The sequence below is a fragment of the Typopeltis vanoorti genome, chromosome 17, assembly GCF_054136105.1.
Source record: "Typopeltis vanoorti isolate ZY-2024b chromosome 17, IOZ_Tvanoo_1.0, whole genome shotgun sequence".
NCBI classification, from domain to species: domain Eukaryota; kingdom Metazoa; phylum Arthropoda; class Arachnida; order Uropygi; family Thelyphonidae; genus Typopeltis; species Typopeltis vanoorti.
Genome location: NC_143565.1, coordinates 115,675,616 through 115,703,531, shown reverse-complemented (window position 1 = coordinate 115,703,531; position 27,916 = coordinate 115,675,616). Strand labels below are relative to the sequence as shown.

The 27,916-nt window shown below is 37.8% G+C and overlaps 1 protein-coding gene across 2 annotated transcripts in view; it reads left to right on the top strand.

The window, feature by feature from the left end:
* Positions 1-11,528: 11,528 nt before the first annotated feature.
* LOC150097823 (GATA-binding factor 6-A-like) overlaps positions 11,529-27,916 on the top strand; it is a 38,040-nt gene continuing 21,652 nt past the window's right edge. For both annotated transcript variants that reach the window (XM_090407290.1, XM_090407289.1), the window contains exons 1-2: positions 11,529-12,111; positions 23,912-24,774. In XM_090407290.1, coding sequence (XP_090263416.1) covers positions 24,009-24,774 — 766 coding nt within the window. In that variant the 5' untranslated portion in view covers positions 11,529-12,111; positions 23,912-24,008. The remainder of the gene's footprint in view (positions 12,112-23,911; positions 24,775-27,916) is intronic.

Below are 27,916 nucleotides of genomic sequence, written 5' to 3'. Positions count from 1 at the left end.
TAACCAAAAATATCACACGTTTTCACTCAAAACCTCAAAGATCCTGAAAGTGGTACTTAAGGAATCACAGAATTGTAGATGAAATAGAAGTTGACGTAGTCAGTTGCAAACTTGACCGAAATAAAGTCAGCAGTATGCATATGTCAGTGGGCAAACTGCGGTTGCCTCATCAAGCAAACTACAAAGAATGTAAACAACTTTCTAAAAAAATGGCAGATCCCTCACAACCGGATAAACTGCAACACTTGCAGTCTCGTCAGGAGAGGTGTTTAGTGGAATTCATCGAAACAAACCTTACATGGGAAGCCAAAAACAGATTTGTTAAACATATGCAAACAATTTTAATATATCAATGACTAAAAATGCAAACAACCTGACTAATAAAGTCCCCCAACTGTAGGAGTTTGCCAACCGATACGATATAAAAAAAATAATCCTAATCAACGAGACACATCTTCGGACAACCCTAAAATCAAAGGAGTGTTTGGAGTGTTTCTTTCGTCAGAGGAAAAAACTTCCCTTAATGACAACGAGTGCATGTTCCACACCCCAATTCCTTGGCAAACCGAGAGCCAAATAAAAGGCATCTTCGCCAAACACATCAAATTCAATTCCATACTCAACCCGCGTAGTGATCTAGAAAATAGACGGTTCCTTCACAAAACAGAAGAGCAATTCCGACATATTCTCCTACCGCACGGAGTCATACAGCAGCATATCCCAACATCAACAAACTCCAGATCATTGAAAATAAGTGTCAGCACATGTCGCTAGAGCCCATGAATCAACAGGAACACACAAATCCACCACTGGACTATAATCCCAAACATATCTACGCACCTCAGTCGCTAAGTACTTACCAGCTAATCTTCTAGGGAACAAAGTACCATTAACAGGAAACAAGTGGAAACACATCCAACCGCAATATTTCTCACCTAAGGCTCATACAAAAAAAAAAAAAAAAAAAAAAACGGTCCCCAGTAGCTGAGCGTTCTTTCTCACAAAATGTTTTCACATAGTTCTCAGTTAACAGCAGAGGAAGGAAAATAAATTGTTAAAGGTTCATCTCGTTTTCTGATTATCATTTTATCGTGTATATGATGTATAATATGAGATGATTGATCATTGTATTGCCACTGATACAAGTGATGTTTTATCTGCGACGCCACCGCGGTGATATACAGTACACCTTCACAAGCAAATAAAACAGATTTCGATCTTGGTTTGTAAAACAAGAAGACAGTTTTGCGGCTTGTTGGCTGATCTCGCGACTAATATGAAACATATAATTACATCGATATAGTTGTGAGAGGGCAAAAATCATTGAAAAACTAGCAGATTAATGATATAAAATACAAACCAAATTTATTTTAAGTTCAAATTATTTATTTTAAAGAATTAAATTGCAGTTCGAAAATTATTATTATTTTCTACGTATCAGATACATCGGAAATAAAATTAAAAGTTATCTTTAAAACCACACGTTAAAAAAACGAAGATACTGTTGGAGGAGGGGGGGAGGTGAGACATGACCAATAACGCACACACACGCCCACTCTACTTAAGTTTACACTATTGTATCTCACAGTTTATTTTTTTCAATCCGGTTTGAAGATGATAACTTAAAAGCGCTTTCTCTTTGCGTATTCTGGATTTCACAATCTTCTTCATCTTTTCAATCTCAGTAAACAGTAATAATAATAATAATAATAATAATCCACGTAACCAAAAACAAAGGGGGGGGGGAGAATGCTATCTACGGAAAAAGCCTACAAATGCTTAAATTTAGCTATTGAACTTTATTATTTTGTTCTGAAACATTAAAAATCTGTAAAGGACTGTTAATTCATTTACTGAATGAATTCACACTTCTTAAAACATCGAATCAATTAAGATATCCAAAAGTTAACCCCTTAATTTTTAGCGTGATTAAAATAGTTGCTATTTGACACTAACGCTTTCCCTCTGGATGTCCCAAATTGTCCTAGTTCAAGGACAATTTGGCACCTGCCTAAGATCAGCATTAACTACTGGGAAAATTTAGCATCGAGCAAACAGGAAATCAAACCAGGACAAAGCCTAAGATTTGATCAAATTTCATCAGAAAGTGTGTTAATATATTCGGCAAACATAACTCTATGGAGATGGCAAGTTCCACTTCTTCCACACTGTACTCATTGATACCAATATATTTTATTATCAAAATTGAAAGAAAATATCACCAGAAAATCTAGCAGAGTATTTTATACCACAAATTTCAGTCCTCTCGTAGATCCAGCAATGAAGGTTTCTTATTTCCTGATACGCTTTCTTCTCTTGAACAAACCGTCCACGTGATTTAAGGATCATGGAGCAACCTATTCACTGCTGCTTCCGTTCTGGCATTGCAGGGACCAAGGAAGAAGTGGATAAACATGTCTCATTGCACAAAGTCGTTTTATCTTAGAACACTAAAATCTTATAATTGCGTTTTAAAAAAGCAAACCGCTTGGTTTGCATTGAGAGATCTGCATTTTCATGTAAAAGGATAAAAGGGAGTACGCGAAATTATTAGAAAGATCCCGAGATGTGTCTAATCTTTTTGAATTACTCATTCTTAAAAGTATGCTGATTTTTTTGTGCTACAAAAGGCATCGCGCCTAACGAGATTCGAACCCAAGTCAAACATTTTTACCAAAAGGCATCCTCGACGCCCTCTGATCTACAGAGGCTGGAAACAAGTTCACTCCGAGGATAATTTCACATTAGAGAATAAAATATTCCTTGAAACGTGCAACGATTACATCAAGCTTTGCTATAAAAATTAACTACACCTATTTGTTGTTCTCTTTACGTTTATTTTGTTTATCTTTTGTGCGTTTTGTTTAAGTGCTTTTTACACACGCGTGATAATTTCTAAGCAGTTTTAAATTTCTAAAAGCGAACTCAGACGAAAGAATTAAATGAAAGTATAAAATTACAGACACTGAATTACATAATTGGAAAGATAGTTTTCGTGATTATACACGGAAAGGACTAAAGATGATAATATTTCTGAACAGGATTAAGTAACTTTCGAATCTCACGCTTAACTCAATTAAGGAATCTGTTTGTTTGTTTTTCTGCATCGGACAACAGGAAAAAAATATTTAAAAACCTTCCAAAGAACCTAACATTGTCAACTTTCAAAAAAGGGATATAAGACATATCCAGAGAAATAAATTCAATTTGCGAATTATGAAAATTATGAATACACACACACACATACTATTTGAATTTTTTTTAATTTTTCTCTAGCAGCTGTCATACTTTTTTAAAAAAAAAGTATGACAGCTACTACAGAATCCATTATATGTAAACAAGAAATCAAAGAAAATAAATGAAAGGTTATTGAGGTAAAATATTCAGAACAGAAATGAATGACTACGGCATCACGCAAAATGAAGTAGAGGAACAGCAGTTTAAAATGTCAATAGAATATCTGATGGCTTAATAGCTTTATTTGGAAAAATAAGGACAAAAAAAGAAGTAAAGAACTGGATAGCAACGGGAAGGAGACAAGACATCGAGGAAAAGCAAGAAGATGGTTTTGAATATAACAGCGATTCGAGAATTCGAAACGCAAAGCGCAGAAACATAGGGGGAAACTATGACTGCGATCTCCAGAGTGAAGACAAAATAATATACTACAGAATGGCAATACGAAAAATCATCCAGAACAACACGAAAAAAAAGGAGAGCGACCTCCGTAGTGGCTGCTAGTTATGTACAACTGTTTTTTTTTCTTTCTTTCTTCTAGATGGGTGAAGCAAGAATGCTTTTTATCTTCCCCGTTATCCGTAGAGGTCAATGTAAGGATAGGGTGTTATTGAGCTATAGAAAGCTCTGATCATGGCAGGAGAGTAACAGCAATAGCCGAGTCTCAGTTAAAACTTCATTGACTACAGCATTGCCATCCATTACCCTCCCTGGGTACCCATTTTAGTCGCCTCGTACGACATGCATGGACTACAGTGGGCGATTTCTAAGTAAAGCCCTCTCTAAAAATTAAGACGATCTCCCGGGCCACTCCCTACGAGTGGCCGAAAGACAGACCAACTCAGGGTTGGTTCCACTCAGTGAGGCTCCCCCAACACTGAGCAGAACCTCTCATATTCCAAGGAAAAGCATCCACCGACAAGGTCCCTCAAGGGCCACGCCGGATAACACCCTCCACAGAGACTGAAAATGCTCTCTCAGGGCAAACCCCCCGGTTGGCCCTCCTATGACTCCATTTTTAATTGAATTTTAATTGAATCCAACCAGATGAAGACAGGAGACACAGCAGAATAGTTGCTACAATTTGTAGCAATGGTTCATACCTGTTTCAATTGAACAAAATAAATCAGTCGAGTTAGAACTGTATACTTTTTATAATTTGTAAATAGAGGGCATGCTAATTCCACGAAAGCTTATAAACCTATCATGCGTTAATACCGTAGACGGGCTATACGTTTAGATAATCCGAAAAATCTTCTCAAGAAACAGAGCAAAAATTCGTGTGCCACCTGAAGACTTTCGCAAACGCTACCAGCTGTTATTCGAACCGATACACTTCTCGGTTAGAGAACGGGTAAGCTATCCACTTTGCCAACTAGGACAGCATAGTGCACGTACCGTTATTTAGTGTCATGAAATTAATTATTAAAGTGTATATACATTATTTTGCACATGAGTTTAAGTTTTGCTATCCTATAGTAAAGATCCTATATTAACACGGTCGTTCCATTTCAAGGGTAATTTCAATACAACACTTCTCTACCTCAGTTTTAGCCAAATACTAGTAAATCGTGCGAGTTTGGGGTTCGTTGAAATTACGGAAGCAAATTAAAGCTGTGAAGCCATTACATCAGTTAACTCCCGCAAAACCTCCTGTTTTGGGGGAGCAACTACTTTTTTGTTGTTGTTGTTGTTTACTGCCGTATGAGACCAGTTCACTCACTTTTAGCTGAGTTAAGTATTGCATATTTCATCGCATTATTTCAAATTCTGTTAACTCACCTTGAGCTGAATATCAACTAAACTTGAGAAATATTAATCTCAGACACAAATATTGGGATCAAAATTGATTTTCTCCACCATTGAAAAAGTCTCATTCCATTTCCTAATGCTTCCGTCATATAAGCGAATTCTCTCGTTCCTGAAGCACACAAACCAGCCTTAGAACATAGGCAACATATTTTGTTCAGAATCAAACACGTGTTGATTCTTCGATCGAGGGAGGAACCGAGAGGGGGGATGACAAAGATTTACAAGTGTGCTACTATAAATAATGACGTGTTTTAGGCATAACTCGGCTATTCTAATTTATAGTGAAGTACAGAGGTCATCCTTTACCAAATCTAGAGCGCATTCGTATGACGCCATCGTCCATAGGTCAAGACACGGAGGGCTTCGTTTGTCGGGACGAAAGAGTCTCTTCCATTTCTCATACCCCCCTCCCCCCAATTTCCAATGCTTAGACTACGAGACGTTCTGATGGGCGCCGGTATTGGGTTACCATAGTAACAGCACCGTTGACACTTGATCCACAGATGGGTGTTGGGTAGAGTGATGACAACGTTAGTCCCGGATTATTTAAACATGACCTTCGCCTTCCAGCGCTCCGCCAAACACGAAGATTGTTCTGTGAAGTGGATTGCCAGAGAAACGGCTACACAGACAAGGCTATTCTGGCTCCCCGAAACCGTTTTAAATAAACTACCCTTCCAGCATCTTGGTGGTCGCAGGGGAGGAGGGAGAGAGAGAGGGCCGACGGCAGTTGGAGCGTTTCATTCCAGTCGTTTATGTGACTTCCTCCATGCAACAAGTGGCAGCGGAACAAGAGCGAAAATTAGAATTATTACGAAATCTTCTGAATGCATTCTTGCTAATAAAGCTTTTCATCCCCCCCCCCCTCACTTCCTTTCGTTGTGCAAACACTTAACTAGCCAACCATCCCTTTATGAGGATTTGCCATACTATTTCTATTTAACTGTTTATTAATCGGTAATTTTTTTTCAACACGTGGCGCCATCTATCTATGGAATCTGTGTTTCGTTAGAAGTTAAATTTATTTAAATAAACTTCAGTTATAAACTGACAATCCTAACGTAAATCAGTGTAGCAATTCAATCATTGAAAGCCTTTTTTTTTCTTCCGCTATTAAAAGCTTTAGCATAAAAAAGAATTCCAATAATCTGTACCGGTAATTCTGGATATGTTGGAATATATTCATAATCATAAAACAAACAAAAATAATAATATTGACCAAACGTGTCTACTCCGTAGCCAACAGGCTGTGGTAGGTTCGAATCCAACCGTGGATATTTCTGCATATCTTTAAATAGAAGATCGCAATCTGTGAAAAGAACGGACAAAAAAAGGTTGACCACATAAGGAACAAACTGACATTACGTTTATTAATTATTGGTATTGTTTTTGAGGCTACTCTGATATCATTCGAATTTCAAGAGTGCATTTTCAATCATTATAATAATACTCAGTAACTGTTTCTAATCTGAAGGATAGACTCCTGCTGCCTCAATATGTGGCTCATATGAAATGTTTCTAATGCCATTATTATTTTTTTTCATGAAGTAGGTGAAACAGTCGAGTAATAAATTGTAAAAATCGGTTTAATAATGCGATTAGCTGCTGTGTCGGAGCCATTTTGCTTCTTCAAGAAACAGTTGGATTGTAAATTTAGACTGGACGATGAAAACTGTATCGCCTGCGAATGAAAAAGAAAAAGAAAAAAATAGAGCACTGTTTTCAAAGTGCTCTATTATTATTATTATTATTATTATTATTATTATTATTATTATTATTATTATTATTATTATTTATTGAAAGAGGTAAAGACACTCAAGTGTCAAATGGAGCACATGCTACAAAAAGAAAGAAAAAAAGAACACTTCAAATTGAGGGAATAAAGAAAGAAAATACAGAAGACTTAAGCAACATAATGCAACTGATCGGCAGCAAAACTGGGATTCAAATCGCAACCACAGATATCTCCTATATCAACCGAGGCCCACAAAAAAAATAAAGAGAGACCGCCACCAATCATCGCTCGTTTTACCAACAGAAATCTGAGAGACTCCATTCTTACAGCAAGCAAGAAAACAAGGCCGACAACAACGATCCTAACTGATAAGAAACTGCCAACACCAATCTATATAACGGAACACTGGACTCCATACTTCAAAAATCTTCTATACCAAGCAAGGAAGACAAAAACAGAGAAAAACTACAAGTTCCTGTGGACAAAGAATTCCGAGATATTTTTGAGAAAGAATGAAAACACTCGAGTATACATAATTACAAGTGAATCCGACTTACACAGCCTACCAATATAAAACACTAACTCTTTACATCCTTAAGAATAAGATTAGGACTCATTTAAAAACTACATAATGGAGACCTCAAACACAGGCGAACATATCCAGTCAGACAACATAAACTTCAAGGTCTTTGACTCTTTGAAGAAATGGTCAGACAACATTTCCACCCACACCAACTTCACTATCATACACACAAACATAAGAAGTAAAAAAAAAACACTGGCTTACATTGATACCACAGCTCAGTTATACCATGATAAACATAAATGCATTAATACTGACGGAAGTTGCAATAAACGACTCAGAAATTTACGCATACAACATAAATAATTATCAAACCTCCAACTTATGTAGGTCAAACAAAAGAGGAGGTGGCATCGTGGCATTTATCAAAGTAAAATACAATGTGACAGAAAAACAACAACTTCGAAAATGCGGAAACACTAATTTTGGAAATCACAAATAACCATAAACCTAGTATCAAATACACAACAAACACAATATACAGACCCCCAGGTAATAATCCACTCAGTTTTCTTCACGAGTTAGAAACATGGCTAAGCGGCATCGAACCGCGTACAACACACAAGCTCATCCTAATAGGAGACATTAACATAAATTCTCTAGACCACGCTTCTTCAAACACTAACACATATCTTGATATACTAAGTCAGTACAACATAAACCTTACCATTAACTCCCCAACAAGAGAAGAAATACTCAATAACTCACTAACACAATCATGCATTGATCATATCAATATACGGGCTCCCATCCATACATATACATCATCAGTAATTAACGTAAAAATTGCCGATCACTACTTTGTCTCAATTTCGTTTTATTACGTTACCTACCCCCCCCCTCCTACCACCACAAAAGTCGACATAACTCGATCATATTAAAGGGTATTGTCGATAGCCATGTAATAAATACAGACTGGAATTGCCTACTTAAAATAAACGATCCTGTAACATTATACGAGAATTTCCAATTAAAGTTCACAGAAATATACAAAAAATAACTAAGCCTACACAAACGAAGCGACAAACAGACAACAATCCAGTAATACTTGACTTTTCTTTTACAGTAATACTAAATAGTATTACTGAAAAAGAAAATCTATGGAAAAAAGTCCAAAAGTCACCCAGTAACACACATTTACAAACCTCATACAAAAGCACAAGAAATCAACTAACAACAAAAATTCGTAGGACAAAAAGACGCTACTACTTCCAAAAATTCATGGAATAAAACAAGATTAAGCAAACATGGGCTACATTTAACGAATTAGTAACTAAAAAAAAAACTTCAGCACAAGATTTTATTGCAAAACGTTTCGATCAGGATACAAACCAAGAGGAACTAGCAGACTCATTCAACCATGCCTACACAAACAATATCACACAACTCAAACAAGAAAATCTATCAACGATCAACAAAAAACTACCGACACAAAGTCAACAACCAACGATGTATTTTCCACCCCTAACAAAACAGGAACTGAAAGAAGTACTCAAACAACTAAAACCGAAGACCACTCCAGGAATAGACAAAATAAGACTCACAGACCTTCTAACACACTTTGAACAAATAAATCCAATACTTTTCAGACTCGTGAATATAATAATCAACACTGGCATTATTCCACAACAACTAAAAACTGCAATAATTACGCCAATTTACAAACACGGCAAAAGAAACGATACTCAGAACTACAGACCAATACCAGTCATCTCAAAAATTCTAGAAAAACTAACACACACACCAGACTACAGAACTATTTACAGAAGTACCACATCATCTCACAAAACCAGTACTGTTTTCAGAAAACAAAAAGTACCATCACTTTATTATAAGACATTGCCGACGCAATAAACAAAGCGCTCGATAAAAACAAGTACGCTGTTCTTTAACTGCTTGACTTAACCAAAGCATTTGATACACTTGAACATGACATACTACTCACCAAACTATACTCAATAAGAGGAACACTGCATGCATGGTTCAAGAACTATCTCTAAAAACAGAACACAAGTAAATAAAATAGGTACATGTCACAGCAGGAGTCTACAAATAAAACACGGTGTTTCTCAAGGGATTATATTATCACCCACTCTATTCATCATATACATTAACGATGGTCATAACCTAGCCATAAGAAATCAAATATTTCAGTACGCAGATGACACCGCACTACTAGCAATCCACACAGACATCAACACGGCTCTCTGCAAAGCACAACAAGACCTAAATGAAATCTCAACATACTTCTTCCAACAAAACGAAATTCTAATCAACGGCACCAAAACACAAATGTTGATAATACACAACCCAAGAATGATGCCCCAGGCGCCACTATCGATACACTGTCACACATACGGCTGCATTAACAACAAAAATACCTGCCAATGTTCCGAAATCAAACCTATAACACATGCAAAATACTTCGATCTTTACAGAGATTGTCACCTTAAATGGATAGAACATATAGAATACTTACATACCAAACTCCGGATCATCGCAGCAAAACTCTTCAAGTTAAAGACATTATTCCATCCAACATAAAAAAACTCCTATATCACGGTATCTGCGAATCTCTACTCAGATACGGAATAAGAGTCTGTGCAAACACATCAAACAGCCACCTAACAAAATTAGAAACATTACGCAGGAAAATCGTGTCAACAGTGATCCGGACACCTTACACGCAACAACCAATATCCGACAAGCACTTGGCGATACACAGAATGCTGAGCATAAAAGACCTGAAACACTACATGACATTAACAAGGAATTACTTCAACATCACTATCGAAACAACAGGGACACATATCGTATAACACGACCTACAACTACTCTCTACATCCCCACACCCTTCAACAACTCATACTGTTCTTCTGTGATATCACATCAGATACCCACGCAACTCAACAACCTACCAAGAAAGTTAAAACACGTAGATAACTACAGAACATTAAAAAACAAACTCTGGAAAATATACCAACCAAGTTAATATAGTATTAACACCTCTATGGACCAAACAAATCACCAGCATCCAACGCCTATATTCCATCCATAAAAAAGTACCAAAGACACATAAATAGTGAAGGCTAATCCCATTCTCTTCATAAAAGCTAACCCAAGCTTCGAAGTACGTGGGATTAGCGCCTCCATCAACTAATCCTCATAATTACGTTAGCATAGTTGTTAAAAATATTGCTTAGCAATGAACTCTTAGAACAGACTGCAATTATTAGTAATATTTTTGAATTTTATAGTCAATTGTGAGCTGTATTTTCTCTGCGTTTTGTGCTGAATCATTGTACTGTACAGAAAATCTAACAATATATTCGTTGTGTAGATGTGAATACTCAGTATGATAATAAACCTGTAAAAATTATTATTACCATTATTATTTTTATTTTTAATTAATTAATAATGGTAATTATGTATTATATAATATTATAATATAATATTAATATATTATATTACGTGAAAAACTTGTGAAAAAATCCTGTTTCCGGTGCGGGGAATCGAGTGTTTCTGTCCAAGATCGGTTAACTTTGTTTCTTTTGAAAAATATCTCGATGAGATTTGAACCCAAATCTCTTTCTCTGTGGACATAATCACCATTCTGGAGGTAATTTTGTTCATATAAAATCCTGCTTGGCAAAATTAAGTCAGTTTAATAATAATAATAATAATAATAATAATAATAATAATAATAAATGTTCTTCAGAAATCTTAATAGAAATTAAATATCATATTTTGCATATTATTACATATACTTATCTCAAAATTGTGGTGAATAAAGGTTCCAAAAGTTGTTATCACGTGACTGCAAATCTTTCAACAATTTTGTGATAACCATTGTTGAAACTGTCACAGTTACATTTGCAATTTTAAAAACTGTTCAAAAGCAAACCTTGAACAGTTTCATCAACGTAATTAAATAATTTTATCAAACAGAAATCGGACTTGGAAAAAACCATAATAATTAAATTAATGATTAAATAATATCTGTCATTGAGAAAAGCCGAATGTTTTAATAAAAAGAGTTTTTGATTCTAATTAAAATAAATGTCTTTATAATTCACGTTTTTTTTTTTTTTAAATTAAAAAAAAAACACGAATCTCGAAATCAGACCAAACATTCACTTTTAAGACTTATCTTTTATTACGTCCGCCTCAATTAGGCTACCGTTAATCCCGCGTATGATGAATACTTAGCAAGGAGTTGCTACCGACGGGAGATCATTGCTCATACTTTGTCGTGTTTAGTCATGGATCACATGCCGACGTAAACTAAAACCACCTCCTCTGCTGCAATTCTGGGCCGAGCGTAGTTTCACGGATACACTCACTCTATCGAGAAAGCACCTGACCTTTGGCCGTGCGGTCCAGAGCTGTTGGTGCCAGTGAGGGGAGTGGAAAGCGAGGGGGGGACGCAGGAAAGAAAGCTCAGCAAGTGAGAAAGAGAGCGAGTTGCCCACGAAGAGTCAACATTTCCCCTGCAAGTGTAACAGTGTGCAGCATTTATGCACGTGCCTCCTAACCAGTTGCTTCCGACTACCCCTCCTGTTTACTGGCAAGTCCGGCCCAAGGAATCTCGACTGAGGAAAAAGGAAGCGACCCCTTGAGGAAGGTGGTCAGCTAGTTCCGTAAGTGACCTCCACTTCCCTTATCCAGTGGTTGCCGGGAATTCTGCTCAACTGCACGACGTTCACTCAACCTCTGCCATCCTCGCGACGCTCTTCGGGACCATGTAAGTACGGAGCGATTTTTTCTTTGCTGGAACTTTAGATAAGTTATCCCTGCACTGTGTGTCATTTTTATCAAGCAGCGCGCGCGCTTATGTATGTGTGTGTCTGTGTGTGTGATTAAAAGCACAAGTTCCTGTCTTTGGAAGTCTGGGAAACTAAATGCGATAACCTGAGCTGATAAGTTATTATTGGTCGGCACTATCGCCCGTTATCAGTGGAGTGTGTTCTGTTTTGCCCTGTTTATCGGGGTATTGTGAGGAGGAACCCACGACGAATGGGACTGAGAATGGTTTTGAGTAGGCAGAAAGTGGTCGAAGGAAAATACGCGGTTCATTTTATAATTCGGATAATCCCGAGTCGTTTAGGTGCTTGTTCATTCCCGTGGCCCGCATGTAACAATTTTGCTAACGATGTCCTTACGAAACACATCCGGAGTCGACATCCCTTCGCAAAATCTCCTGCGAAGATGATTTTAGCTTTCGCTTTTGGTTTCTTAACCTCCCGAAGTCTGTCATTTTGAGCTGATAAACGACTGCAGCTATGAAGAGTTTGTGAAAACATTTCTTGACCCTCCCAAAAGTTACGTTATTTCTTTTTTTTTTTCTTAAAAATTCGATATGTCGACTTGCATTTCAACAACGTGTAAGCAAGCACTAATAAGGATCATTACCATACCGCAGTCACTGAAATATTTATTCTATTATGTACCATTTCCTGAAAGCAAACAGTTTTTACGATGATCCCTGACTTCACCCTACAAATGATTTTCTGCCCGGATGAACGAAGCTCCAAATTAAATTGGACTTCGCATTGTTATCAACTTTACAAAAACTGCTTCTTCGAAGCACAACTTGTTGCGGTGGCTGAAATCAGACCACAAATTGGCCCCAAGTAGGATTTCAGTCATTCATAAAAGAACTATATTCTTTTTTATTATTTTTTTTAAGTCTCGGAATCATTTCTTGCTTGCGCGATTAATATTATTAATTAGCAATAATTGTTTTCCTTTGTTTTTGATAAACAATTTGAACCTTCATTGTTTTTCCCAGTACTGAATAAGATGGAGTTGCTATTCTCGCACTATTTCAGTCCTTATCGATGATGTTTGCTCTTCTTCTCTCACCACATGATTCGTATTTGAAAATATGCAAATGACAAAGATGAATCTTCGTTCTTGCTTTATTTTATGCCTGAATTTATATTTAGATAAAACCGAATACAAGATTTCTATTTTTATACCAAACGAAAGCAACCAAAGACTTTAAATAAATCTGAAAAACACAACAGCGAGATCCTCTCTCTGGCGTTAGCCTACTTTCAGCAAAAGAGATGCCTTTTGCATCGCTATGATTGAATGACGATGCGATTTCATACGAGAAATATATTCGCAATCCTTTCAGTATATTTTTAGGGTTTTCCTAAGGCGATCGACTTACTTTTGGTTTTATTGGATCCCACACAAGAAGTCATAGGCCGACGATGATCACGTGATGTATGATAACCATTACTGGAAGAAATTTGTTAGTTTTTTCCTCGTTGTTCCATTGCAGCACAGCCGAATGTTTGCAGTTCAACAATATTCCAACTAAACCAAAGAAATAACTGATATTTTTGAACCAGTGGTTTACAAACTGTGACCCTTGGTCGTCCGATGGCTAATTACAAAACAGCAATTGACGTATGGGTAGTAGAAAGGAGCTGAAGTATCTTAATGGACTTCGGTTATTTTTCCATCGAAATAAAAAAAAAACTTCATTTAGCGAATTCTTTCGCTGAATATTCATGAAGTCTCCTAAATATCCATTATTATTGCTCTTGAAAGCAGGGGAGGTCTGTTCAGAGCTGAGGTCAGTTTTCTTTTACCGAGAAGTTGTTTTGGTTGGAAGTTTTTTCAAGAGGCGGTTAAGATAAGACTATTATGGCCGTCAATTTTAATGTCTGTTGACTATTCTATAGTGTGGAAGGAAACCTCAACTGCTCCTGAGAACGGATAACTCGGATTCTGTTGAAAAGATCAAGAAAACCGAATTCTGATATTTCTATGGTTTAGTAACTTTTCCTCTGTGATAAAGTCGAACGACTTTCGAAACCCGTCGGGGTTTATTCTTATTTTAATGAAAGCAGTTCTTGAACGTTACTAAATATTGGGTCTCCATACCGAATGCCCAATGAACAGAGTTCTCTGCAGATTTAACGTAGTCTTTACAAACCTAGGAAAGGCACGAGTGATCTAGGAGTAACATTCACGTGAGTCACCGCCTCTCAGTGAAATGTCAGAAATTTGGTTTGCAATTTTAATTCTGGTGTTGTAGAAGGCAAAAAGCGAGAGCGGATTAGCCAATATTGTGTTACGTTTCAAAATTTCGAGTAGAAAACCCACAAACGAGGATCCTTCACTCGCTGTTTTTATTGATGACAGAGATAATAATGGAGAACATTTTGTTAAAGGAGGGATAAAAAGCAACAGAGTTTAATATTACTTTTTCCTGTTATGATAAAATGAAGGAATTAGTTTTAACGTGAAAGATTAAGAATTTGTAGTGTTTAAACATGTGGAAGAACCAGATCCATCAGCTGTTACATCTACTGAGAAATATCGTCCGATAGAAGGTCAAATAATAATATAAAAACGGGTGCCAGTCCCTACTCCCCAGTGCTTTACATGCATTAAATATTATTACGTATTGCAGTGACGTCTCAGAGCAGGATTTCATTCCTCTTGCACCACACATTGTGTGGTGCAAGAGGAATGAAATCCTGCTCTGAGACGTTGAAATGTCTTTTATTACTGCCATTACATTATTTCGGAATCCCCGTTTTGCCGATCCTTTACGGTTTGTTTTTTAACGTTTTTTGTTATTCCGATATTAACTCGGATGGAGTGTGAAAAATTATCTTCCATGTTCAATAACTGATTTTAGTGTTGCAATTACGTCTTAGCATTGTTTTCTTTGGTTGGGGTTCGAATCCCTTCCAGGACTGGAGAAAAGAAGATCCATTTGCCATAAGAAGTAAGAGGACTGTTCTCCCAGAAACTCCTGTTTTTCCAACGGAGCATGTGCGTGGTTAACAAATACACTGACCTCGCTTAGTTTGCTTCGATGGTAACCAATGCAACCCTTGAAAAAAGAAAGAAAGAAAGAAAGAAAGAAAAAATACAGATCTATTCTCATCATTCTGAGTTTTCCTGGGGGGGTTGAACACAAAGATCCAAAGGGAAAATATCGTTGTTTTCACCCCATCGTCCTCATATTTGAACATCTCGAAATTGACTTGTTCTTTCCCACAATATTCTTAATTCTTCTTCCGCACCACAGTTTGCATTTCCGATATGATTTAATATCGTTTGTTTGTTTCTCTTTTTTCTGCTTCTGTAATCATTTGCGTTTTCTTAGTTCACACGTTGTCTCTGCCGTGAGTCCTTAGCATCAAAGTGATCTACTGTCCCAGTCGTTATTCTTCCAGAGATCTTGCGTACATTGTTTTTATTATTCTCGAAAACCCTTCGTATGCTTCTGAAAGTCAAAGTAGGGTGGGTGTGACTTCGATATAACGTGTACAAGATATACATTGGTCAATCTAATTTTGTGATGTATTGCACTCTACTTTGAATCCTATTAAAGCATTTTAACTTTGATTAAGATACCAAACTTCCTCTGGATACCTCTTAACCATTATCTTTTGTATTATTCAGTATCCTTTTGTAAATAAGCATTAAATGCTTGCGTTTATATAAAATTAAAAAATATAAACAGAGATGGATGGAACACGTTCAAAGAATGAAAACAGAAAGATTACCAAAACAAACCTTAAAGTACAAGCCATTAGGAAAACGAAAACCAGGACGTCCTCTTAAACGATTCAACGATGACTTCTAAGGCCATGCTAGGCCTAAATCTTTGATACGCATGATGATGATGATGATGATGATGTTTACATTAAGTAAAGAATAGTTCCCAGCCACTTACTGATACTTACTCCTGATACTAACAATTCAGTAAATAAATTTTAAAAAATGTGATGAAATGTAGTTGGGCGTCGATAATATTGGCCAGTTGTTTGCTTAACAAGAAAATGAGTGCTAAGCCAAGATTAATGTCAATTTGTCTATAAAGTTAGGATAAGTATGGTGAACACACCCGACCGGCCATGTGGGTTGCTTAAATTCTCTTAATTGGAAAAGATGGCCTTCATTTTTCGTTTCCTGTTGGAAGCACCTTCACATGTTTCTGGTTGAAGAAATTAATCTCTCTCTCGATATCAGCTTTCCATTTTCCGTGGTATCGCCAAATCTTCATGTTGATCTCCTGCTAGGATCCTCCATACCCTACTTCGTCCCTCATCTTGTCGTATTTTGTTATAAGATGACCAACTGGTTGCTTAGGTTATGAGATTTGTTCTTTTTTAAAATTCCTTCTCATTACCTCTGAATGATTTTTATCCTATTTGTTTAAGAGGTTTTTTTTTACTTCATCTTTTAATACTTCCGAAATGTGATTTTCAAAAAATGTAGTTTTTTTTTTTTTTAAGTTCGACTACTGAAATGTTTGAAAATTTGTAGTCCGCATTAGTTGATGTTAAATCTTTTTTGGGAAGGGCCACGATTTCTTGACGTAATGTTCCGCCATTTCCCTTCTTTCTCATCAGTGCGAAAGGCAATCATGGTTTGTAAATCTTCCTTTGCCCAGCCATTAATGACGCAGTTGCTTTTAAATCGCCACAGTATTTCAGATATGTAGTCGTACCTTATTTATTTAAGCATATTTCCAGCAACCTCCTTTATTTTCATTAAATATGCGAGAAGACTTCAAGATTTTCTCATTACTATAATGCATCAACACCAAGTTTAACTTCTTGAAGAAAATTCGCAAGCAAGCGTTTCATTCTGGGCATGAACTTCGGTGATTTCTCTGATTAGGGCATTCTTTTCTAAGGAATAATGAACACAAAAACGTGTTTATGCATGTTTGAAAACTTTTTATAATAGCATGCTCAATCCAAGTCGGCATTCATTTTCAAACATCGACAATCACAAAAGGCAAAACTGACGCGAATAATTCAAAAATTTAAAATTATTGCCGAGTAATTCATAAAAAAGCATTCCCAATAACAAATGACGAAAACACTTAAGCGATGTAATTTTTTGTAATTGTAGATTGGATTCAATGTCTCGAAGTACATCAGAATCACCGAAATAACTTTGCAAAAGCTAAAAACACAGCAGCAAAGAACAACAACAACAAAAAATCTGATTTGTTGACATCAGTGTATTTTTATTCAGAACCCTCCACGGGCAGTGCTTGTCCCTTGAAAATCACCGCCAGTTTTTCAAACTTGTCACATGAATAATCTTCTTTCATCCCTGCTTCTTCCATTTTGTGTACTGACTGCCTAAAATCATTCTAATAAACATAAAGCTCATATTTTAGGTCCTCAGACATTCTTGGATGGATTGTTATATTTCAAGACATAAATCAATAAATAGTTTTTATTCTGCAGACTGAACATTCTTCCACACGTTTATTATTGGCAACTGTTACTACCTCTTCCCACATAATTATTGGTAACAGATGAACTAAGGTGAGATAGAAGGAGATATTGCTATTAGTGCCACCTATTACATATTTTCTCCAAAGAGAAAGCGCGAAATATAAATCCACAAAGTCAAAAATGCCACCAACCTGTGGCCTGACATTATACGTCTTATTAACATTGCAAACCTATAGTGCCATGATGAGATAAGGAACTTTTTTAATTCTTTTATATTTTTATATACATATTTATTTATTATAATTTTTATTCATTTTACCTAGTCTTCAAATTCTGCTAGACCTAGAGACGAAACTTGGAAATTTATCAAGCCACTTCAGCCCTCCAGTATTCGGGGCGGTGGTCTCACACCGGCCGATGAAATGTATCTTCCACCTAAAGATGGACGAACATTCCTGCCGCTGACGGTATTCTAGCACCCACACTTGATGATCATGTACGCTGGCCTGTAGGCCAACCATGCCGGTAATATGTAGAATAGTTATTTTTTTCCGATTAAAAGAAGATACGAGTTATTAGAAAAGTAATCTCGGAGCTAAAACAAGATCGGAAAAAAAAAAAAAGGTTCAATCGAATGTGATAGCAAAGTGTGGTTTAGAATAGCAGCTCCTGTTACCACAAGAGATTGCTTGGTATAACAGAAAGAATGGGTTGCTTGGGGACAGCGCGTGGTCTCGTAATAATACTGCAGGATTTTATTAGCCATGCCGCTGTTTCGGATGCCATCCAAACTGGATAGAAAGAGGAAAGGTTGGAAGACTCAAACTTCGATAAAAGTATAATTGTGAAAAGCAGAAAATCTTTCGTTTGTTGGTGTTATATTATTCACACGATTTTTATTGAGTTTGTTCAATCGTTCTCTCGCGGGATTCCCCGGTTGAGAAACCTGGCTCTTTTACTAGCATTTTCACGGGATTTCTTACTATTATTTTCTTTCCTTAAAAGATCAGTTTACAGGATAAAAAGGGCTTCGCTACAAGTTGCAATAATTTTGACATATTTTTGCAGTTCTAGTAACTGCTTATTTATGAGCACGTGCAAGTCCTAAGAACTCTCCTCGTGACCTCATACGACCAAGAAGTTCTCCAACCTTAGAGTGAATATTAGAATTAATATTCCAATAGGAGAAGTCGAAATTCAAAGGATTGTGGAAAGCTCCCACAATGGTTTTCATAACTGCAGAGCGAATTACTCCATCAGGATGTTCAAATGAGGTTGGACTTTCTCCCCGAACTTCACTCTAAGCAAACCTTTACCCAAACGTATGGTGGATTACGTAGTATACGCGGTTGTTTGTGTAGGTCTCAGGGGCTCATCAAGGTCTCCCATGATGAGCCCCGTGGAAGTTATAAATAATAATGAGATTCATATTAGCAAATAAACACGAATTGGACGAATCAAACCATGCCTGGTAATAAATGTATCAGCTTGTTTACGTTCTTTTCGAGAGAAAAACATGCTTATAACACACACACACACACACACATTGCTTTTGAATTCATCTACCAATCCTCGGAAATACAAACACAGCACTATTATCCAAGTCTAGCTGTGCTACCTTTCTCAAATCACAAAAAAGCGTAAGAACTCTTTAAGCATTTCTACTTGGGACCTGTCATCTGAAGCCTGTCGTCACTCGGAGAAAAAGACTGAAATTATGTCCAGAAAGAAATAGGAAAAAACAAAACGGGCCTACAGGTGGCGTTACATATTGCAAACATTAAATTCCTTTCGTGGTATAGTGTTACGTGTCAATTATGAGGTTCATTAAACGGGCTCTCTGAGCGTATTTTCCTTCATTTTTTTATCTCCCGCAAAACATTCTCGCTTCACGACCTTGGTTAAGCCTCAGTACAACTTAAAAAAATAACTAATTAATCATTTATAAAATAAATTACTGAATTCGTTTAAATGCCAACACCTTTTGCGTTTCTTCAGTTATATGCACTGCTATAAATTTAAATCATTGAATAATAACTAAAAAATAACAAATGTTGTAAATGGCGAGAAAGAAAAGCATTTTTGATTTTTTGCGTAAATAATTTTGAATGTTTCATTACTGCACGTGTGAAACGCAGTTTTAAGGATGCTTGCAGAACTACTAGACTGTCTCCGTGTTTTTTTTTAATCGTTCATTCTGGGATTACTTCCAGGAATGCGTGAGGGACATTATACAGAAAACCTGCAAGTTTCTTAGCAGAAGCAAGATGCATACATTCAAAGGCACGCGCCAAGTTGGCTATTTCCTTCCAACCCGGAGCAGAGAGGAAGCGGTTCTCGAGGCCCTTCCCCTGTTTCCGCTAACAGCTTTAACAAACATGCGCCCCTTACGTAGGAGACGCTGGGATTGACGTAATTCCCGTTGGCACCCGGACGACTTCCTCAAGCAACAACAACAACAGAAAATTAAACTGTAAGATGAAATTTTAAAATATCTTACATAATAAGAGAATTCACCAGGGAAAAATTTTATTTCGAAAATGTACACTGAGCGGTCACATTATTAGGGCACCTCCTCCTCTGATACATCGGAGATTGTGGAAAATTCCTAAGATTAATGACGGAAGCAGAATTCCGTGAAAATTAATGAATACGATAATTTTAGGACCATTTCAAGGAAAGGATTTGTTGCTGAATTCGCAAAGATTTCGACATCGTTCATTCATGATGGATAGAACGAACCACTTAGTTAAATGCGCGTGTATACTACTTGACCTTCACAGTGCAGCCAATGGCCTTAACCTTTGTCCGCCCTGTTCGTTCCGTTCACCAATCACTACCCAATGCGAACTAAAAGGGAGGAAGGCATGGGGGGGGAGGGGGTAGAGGTATCAGTCTTCATGTCCTTTAGTTGATGCATGCGAACAAGTACATGTACAGTAATGCACTATTTACTTGATGATGGAGCACTTCTCAGGCAGTTTTGGATCGTTTGCAGAAACACACAAAGGTTCAAGGATGTTTTGGAACCCTACAGATGCGCGCTTTCTTCTCCTTAAAGGATTAATAATCCCGTTGATGGAATATCTCCGCCGTTTTTGACTCGAAGACATCACCACAGGTTTTGGAAAGATTATTTATTCAAATAGGAGTATTTCATTGGGGTAGTTTTATTCTGCATTCAATTTGGGTTACATCAAAACAATACGTAGAATATACACGCACAAAAAAAATTAATAATAATAACAATAATAATAGTAATAATAATAATAAGCTAGGTTCAGAACTATATAAATACGCAGGAACAAGATTCAAAAAAAAGACACTTATTATTTTTAAATAAAATTTACTCAACTGGTATCCCCCCAATAGAATGGAAAAAAGCAATTGTGATTCCTATCTTTAAGAAAGGTAATAGAGATGACCCTAAAAACTATAGAGGTATCAGTATACTAAATTCCTGTTACAAAATATATAGCAGAATCTTAAATAACAAACTAATGAAATATTCCGAAAACTTTATTCTAGAGGTACAGAATGGATTTAGAAAAGGACGATCATGTATAGACCCAGCCTTTTCCCTAAAATTAACAGTAGAGAAAAGAAGAGAACATAATTTAGAAACACATATTGCATTTATTGACTTTGAAAAAGCATTTGACAAAGTTAAAAGAAACATATTATTTAACATATTAAAAGAAAGACAAATACCAAATAATATCCTAAAAGCTATCACAAGTATATATGAAAATAATCAAATACAAATGAGATTAAATCACGAGCTTTCATATACAAGAGAGATAAACTAAGGGGTCCGATAGGGATGTCCTCTCTCAGCAACTCTTTTTAATATTTACCTAAATGAAATAATAATAAAATGGAATAAAAATTTACATCAAGGAATTAAACTTTCTCCTATAGTAAACTTAAACACTCTCCTTTTTGCCGACAACCAAACTAAACGACGAAAAATAATTACAAATTCGGAAGATAACTTACAGAAAGCTATTTTAGATTTAAATGAGATATCCAAAGATTATGGTATGATAATATCAACAGAAAAATCAAAAACTATGGCCTTTAAAGGACAAGATCCAGCAAGAACTAAAATAGTATTAGATAACAAGATCTTGGAACAGGTGAATTCATTTAACTTCCTAGGATGTATGATCACTTATGAAAATGAAAAAGATATAAACATAAAAATTGCAAAATATTTCAAAATAACAGGTGTGATTAACTCTATATTTAAACCAAACCTAGTTCAAAAACAAACCAGGCTAAAAGTATACAATACATTAGCCCTACCGGTCTTAATGTATGGAAGCGAAATCTGGACAATAAAACAAAAAGACAAACGAAGATTAACAACAGCAGAAATGAAGTTTATGAGAAAAACTGCAAAGTATACCCTATTTGATCACAAAAGATACGAAGATATTATGAAATAATTAAATCAGGAATTAGTAATAGAAAAAATTAAAAAATATAAACATAAGTGGATGGAACACGTTCAAAGAATGAAAACAGAAAGATTACCAAAACAAGCCTTAAAGTAGAAGCCATTAGGAAAAAGAAAACCAGGACGTCCTCTTAAACGATTCAACGATGACTTCTAAGGCCGGAACAGGCCACACTAGGCCTAAATCCTTGATACGCATGATGATGATGATGAACAATAATAATATAAGAAAGTTATAGCTTATTATTAATAAACAACTTTACGGTTTACGAGAACTCAGAAATTTATAGCGTATGGGATCAGTATTCTTTAGAGTTCCGGAAAAGCCACATTTTACATTATTTAAATTGTTATTTAGAAGTTGTTTGTATGGCATTCTCAATAAGCCTTGAGTTTACGGAGAGGAAAAAAAAAAAAAAAGACCACCAGAACCAGAAAAATAAATTAAGTAGTCTAATGAGCTGCTTCCATTGAGCTCACCCAGTGGTGAATATTATGAGTGGAAACCGGACGACAACCAGCAGTCATACATCACTTCCGATACATCTCTCGTGTTTCAGCAGTGAGGAAGTTAAAACCCTCTTAATTCCATTCTTAGAGTTCAAAGTCAATAAAAAAACATTTAATAGTTCTCGTGTTACTTGTTAGTTCCATTTAAAAACGATGTGCACGTTGTCGGAAAATATATGACAAATCTCAAAAAAAAAGGTTCCAAATTTCCTTTTGATGTATCTCTGTTATCGTCTGTTACGTCTCGTAGCGTCCTCCGCATATTCCAGTTCATTATTCCCTATAAACAGCGCAAGCAAATTAGAATCAACAGCATTGTCATTGTGATAGCGTAAGTGATTAAAAAAAAAGCAGGCTTCGTCCAGAATGACATTTTTCTAATTTTAAAGAAACAAATAATGATTATAATTCTATTGCAAGCTAAGATTAAATTTATTATCACTTTCTTTTTTCTTGCTGGGATATTTTTGAACCAATTTTCAGCGATCTAAAAAATCGTTACAAATTTTTTATAAATGACTACAAAACAGCGAACTCGTTTCATCCACAATGCAATTGTTGCACAATCACGTGCACGTACAGCGCGTGTTTATATTTATCGCTTTCAGATCATCTTAAATTAGACTGATCCCACGAACTGCTTGTAGCTACTCGAGCGAACACGACAGAAATTTGAGCTTCACTGCCCGAAGTACATCATCCACATCTCTATAACAGGTGTCGCCATCTGTGCTTCTCAGCATGCATTTAACTTCCGAACGGCTACTAGGTGTCGGTAAAGGTCTGCAGAACTAAAAGCAACACTACACCATCGCAGCGAGGAGGGGGGGGAAAGGGGGATTACTAATGTTTAAATGCGGTTGCTAGGATGGTCAATCCATCACGTGGATGTACCAGGAGAACTCATAAATCAACTAAGAAGGAAGCTGGGTTTGGTAATTGAATTTATCGGAGGATTATCTGCTGTCACTTAATTACTCCGCTGACAGTCTGCGAGCAGATAGTCGGACTGACCTATTAAAGTCCCACCCCAAATTTCCTTCCCCTGATGTCTCTTACTGGGATGCACGCTTGACGTAGTTGAGCAAGAGCGTGGTGAAATGTGCGATGAGCCGAAGAGCATTTAAATGGGTTTTTTTTTTATTTACATAAAAAATTGCATTTAATCAAATTCGTTCAATTAAAATGTTTGAAATGTCTCATTTCGTTGCCATGGTGATGACAATTCCAATAGCATTCCAGTGCCGTTGGAGTGTTCTAAAAACCACATATAAGAAAGGGGGGGGGGGGGGAAAGAGTGCTTAAATTTCTTTGTTTAATAGAAAATTCTCTTGTTTTAGGTTATCTGTCTCTCCGCGGAGCTGTCCTGCTTTCTGAAGCGTGCACGACCTGTGACCCTGTCGCAACGTCAGTCAAGATCCGAAATTCGAAACCATTATGGCCGACAGGGACGCTGTTGGCTGGTTGGACCCGGCGGCATCTACGGAATCGCACGAGGCGGGGTCGAGTCATCCTCCGTTTAGCAATCCCGAGGTGGAGAAACAAGACCACGTCGTTGACCCGTCGGAGCAACTGTCTCCACAACTGAGCGAAGTGAAATCGGAACCCAAGTCCGTTTCGGAACCGCCGAACCTTTCCCCTCACGATCCCTACCCTCCCGAACCCCCGCCGTCAACTTACAGACCACTGTCGGAATACGGCAGCGAACCACTGCCCGAATCACCCGACCACCACCACCACAGTCCTCTCCCTTCCGTAGCGAGCTACTACCCCGTGTCTGGTTCGCGTGACCTGCTCCAGCTAGATTCGTTCCATCACATGCCCTCTTCCACGGACACTTACGGCATTAGCCCCCCGCTGTACGTTTCCGGAACTCCGCCAACTCACGGCAAGATGTTTCCCATGCAGTATTTGAGTAGCGGGCCTCAGGAGTTGTCCGCTGCTCCTCAGGGACCCTCCTCTATCGCTCCCTGGACCCAGAGCGTCGAAGAATATAAAACGCTTCCGTCTCTCGGACAAAGGCTAGCCACCCTTCAAACGGGACCATCGCTTCTGCGTCCGCCTTCCCCCAACAGACAGAACGGCCTGGGACACTGCACTCCGTACCTGTCGTCAGAGATCAGCACTTCATGGACCACGTACGAGTCCCCATCTGGAGCTCTTTCGTACACAGTGCAAAGCCAACCTTTCATTACCAGACCAGGTGAGTTGCCGATTGTTTACTAAGTGATAATCAATGCACGCATCTGCCTGTTCTCAATAAATGCTTTCTCCGTGTACAGTAACCCTCCATACATGAAAACGAAATCAAAACTAAAATACAATACCGGAAGAGGAGCGATAGTCATGCCCTCATAAAGTTCATTACGATTTTTTTTTTATGCACAACTCGTGAAATCAAATATTCGTTAACCATTTTTGTTTTATTCGTTGAACTAAACCCTGAAAATCTGTTGGGATGTGTAAAAGTCGAAACTAACGTCATAATGAAATATCGATAGAAATTCCTATCAACTGTTCTCTGTGATATCACAGGGATAAAGTTGCTCTTTTATCTCCGAAAGTGTACGCAACCCCTCGTACATCAAGCGTCTGTCCTTCACTGTCGCGATAGCCGCTGGCCCTGATAATAACGGACGCGAGTCTGCTCTAATCGGAGGAGAAAGCGAAGCCTCTGCGATTAGCTGAAACGCAAACGATGTCCACTTCGTTTCACGGAACTATTGTTCGAAACTCGTGTTTCCGCGTTGTAACACGAGAGGGCGTAATCACATTATTTAAAGTTGACGGATAAATTCTGTAAGCACTTCGGTTTGCCAATGATAGGCTTTCCTGAATAATTTTATAAATAACTCCTACAATTTTGTTATTTTTGTGCTATTTATAAATCCCAGCTATTTACAGTTTGGAGAGACTAGTAAAGTATCTCAGCGATGGGTGTATGCAAGTGTCACGTGCCAATTATTTTATTAATTATTTAATTTAATAATTGAACTTATAGTTCGTCCTTGTCGAATTTAGTGTTGATGGGACAAAATTCGGTGCTTCTTTGAATGACGTGCTTAGGGGTGATTTTTTTTAAATTAGAACAAGCAATACGAATAGTTTAAGATACCATACAAGGCATAACAAGTAATGATTAGGAATAGGTGAAATATCAACTAAGATCAGGAAAGCCGCCATGTAAATGGAAATATTTTCTTGATATTCAATTCACTCGATTGTTTTTTAAAATTAACTCTCTGTTTATATACGACTCTAAATTCCACTGATCCATATGTTATCGATGGTAATGAAGACCTTCTTCTTCTCCTGCAGCTTCTCCCACTTAAGTGGGGTCACTGTTTGTAATGAGTCTCCTCCTCACCTTCCTGTCTTGGGCTGTCACCACATACAAGTTCTCCATCCTCAAGTCCTCTTCTAACAGCTCCCTCCATCTCTCTTTGGCCGCCCACGCTTCCTCCTTCCTTGCACATCCATCTGCATGACCCGTCTTCCCACATATTCGTCCTCCCTCCTCATCACATGACCAAACCATCTCAACCTTGCCTCCCGTATCTTCGCTCCTAAGTTCGTAACTTTCACTGTTCCCCTGACATAGTCATTTCTCAGCCGATCCTTTCTGGTCACACCGCACATCCACCTAAGCATTCCCATCTCTTCTACTTCCATCCTGCTGATGTTATTTTTCCTCCGGACCACAGTTTCTATAGCATACGTCATAGCTGGCCTCACTACTGTCCTGTCGATTTTGCCTTTCAGATTGATCGGCACACTCTTATCGCATAACACTCCAGCAATCTCCCTCCAGTTCCTCCAACCCGCATGTATCCTGCATTCCACTTCCTTCTCAGCTCCTCCATCTTCTTCCACTGTTGAACCTAAATATCTAAAGTCCCTCACCTTCCTGATGACATTTCCTTCCAGATCTAAATCTGTCTCCTGGCCGCCGCTCACTGTGCAACGCATATACTCTGTCTTACTTCTGCTCAGTCTCATACCTCTCTTCCAGTACTTTTCTCCAGTACTTTTCTCCAGTTTAGTTCCCGCTTCTTCTCTTGAATCTGCACACAACAAGATGTCATCTGCATACAACATTGTCCAAGGCGCATCTTCTCTCACCTCCTCCGTCACCACCTCCATCACAATGTTAAACAGAAACGGACTTAATGCTGACCCTTGATGCAAGCCAACTGTTACTTGAAAACTTTCTGTCTGTCCCAGACAGGTCCGAACACTTGTCTTCATATTTCTGTACATTTCCCGCACCAACTTGACATATTTCTCCGGAACCTTCTTCTCCCTCAGACACCTCTAGACTTCTCGCCTTGGCACTCTATTGCTTTCTCCAGATCAATAAAGGCCAGATGTAGCTCCCGTTGTTTCTCTCGAAACTTTTCCATCATCTGCCGTAACCCAAAGATAGCATCTGTTGTTGATTTACCAGGCATGAAGCCAAATAGTTCCTTCGCAATCTCCACCTCCTTCCTCTATCTTCCAACAAGAACCCTTTCTAGAATTTTCATTGTGTGGGATATCAACTTTATTCATCTGTAATTTTTACAGTCTTGTGCATCCCCTTTACCCTTGTAGATGGGGACAAGAGTACTCTCTCTCTATTCCTCGGGTATATTTTCCTGTTGGCAAACTTTCATGATCAGGTCCCACAGCAGGTCAATTCCCTCTTCCCCCAGTGCCTTCCATGCCTCCACTGGAATCCTGTTGGCCCACCGATTTTGCATTCCTCATCCTCTTCATGGCCTCCGTCACTTCCACTCTACCGATGTTCTGCACCATCCCTTCAGAAGGCTGCCCATCTTCTCTGTGAGTCCTTGCATTTTCCTCATTCAAAAGTTCCTCAAAGTATATTCTCCATCTGTTTCTTATGTCCACATCCCTCCATAATACTCTTCCTTCAGCGTCTTTGATCTGCTTCACATGTAAGATGTCCTTTGCTGCTTTATTTCTACATTTCGCTAGTTGGTAAACTTTTCTCTGTCCTTCCTTTGTTTCTAGTTGATCATACAGATCTTGATAAGCCATGGCCTTCGCCTGTGCCACCACAACTCTCTTGGCTTCTTGCTTTTTCTCTCTGTACGCCTCTCTGTTCTCTTCCACTCTGGACTCATCCCACTTCTGCTTTGTCTTCCTCTTAGCTGTCACTGCCACTTGTACATTATTATTCCACCACCAGCCCTCCTTCTGCTCTCTAATCTTTCCAGATGTCTCACCAAGCACCTCGATTGCACAGCTCAGGATTACTTTTGAATTATGTCTCCACCAATCTTGTACACTTTCCAGTCCATCCGAAATCCTCTCTAACACCCTCTCCCTAAAACGATTCC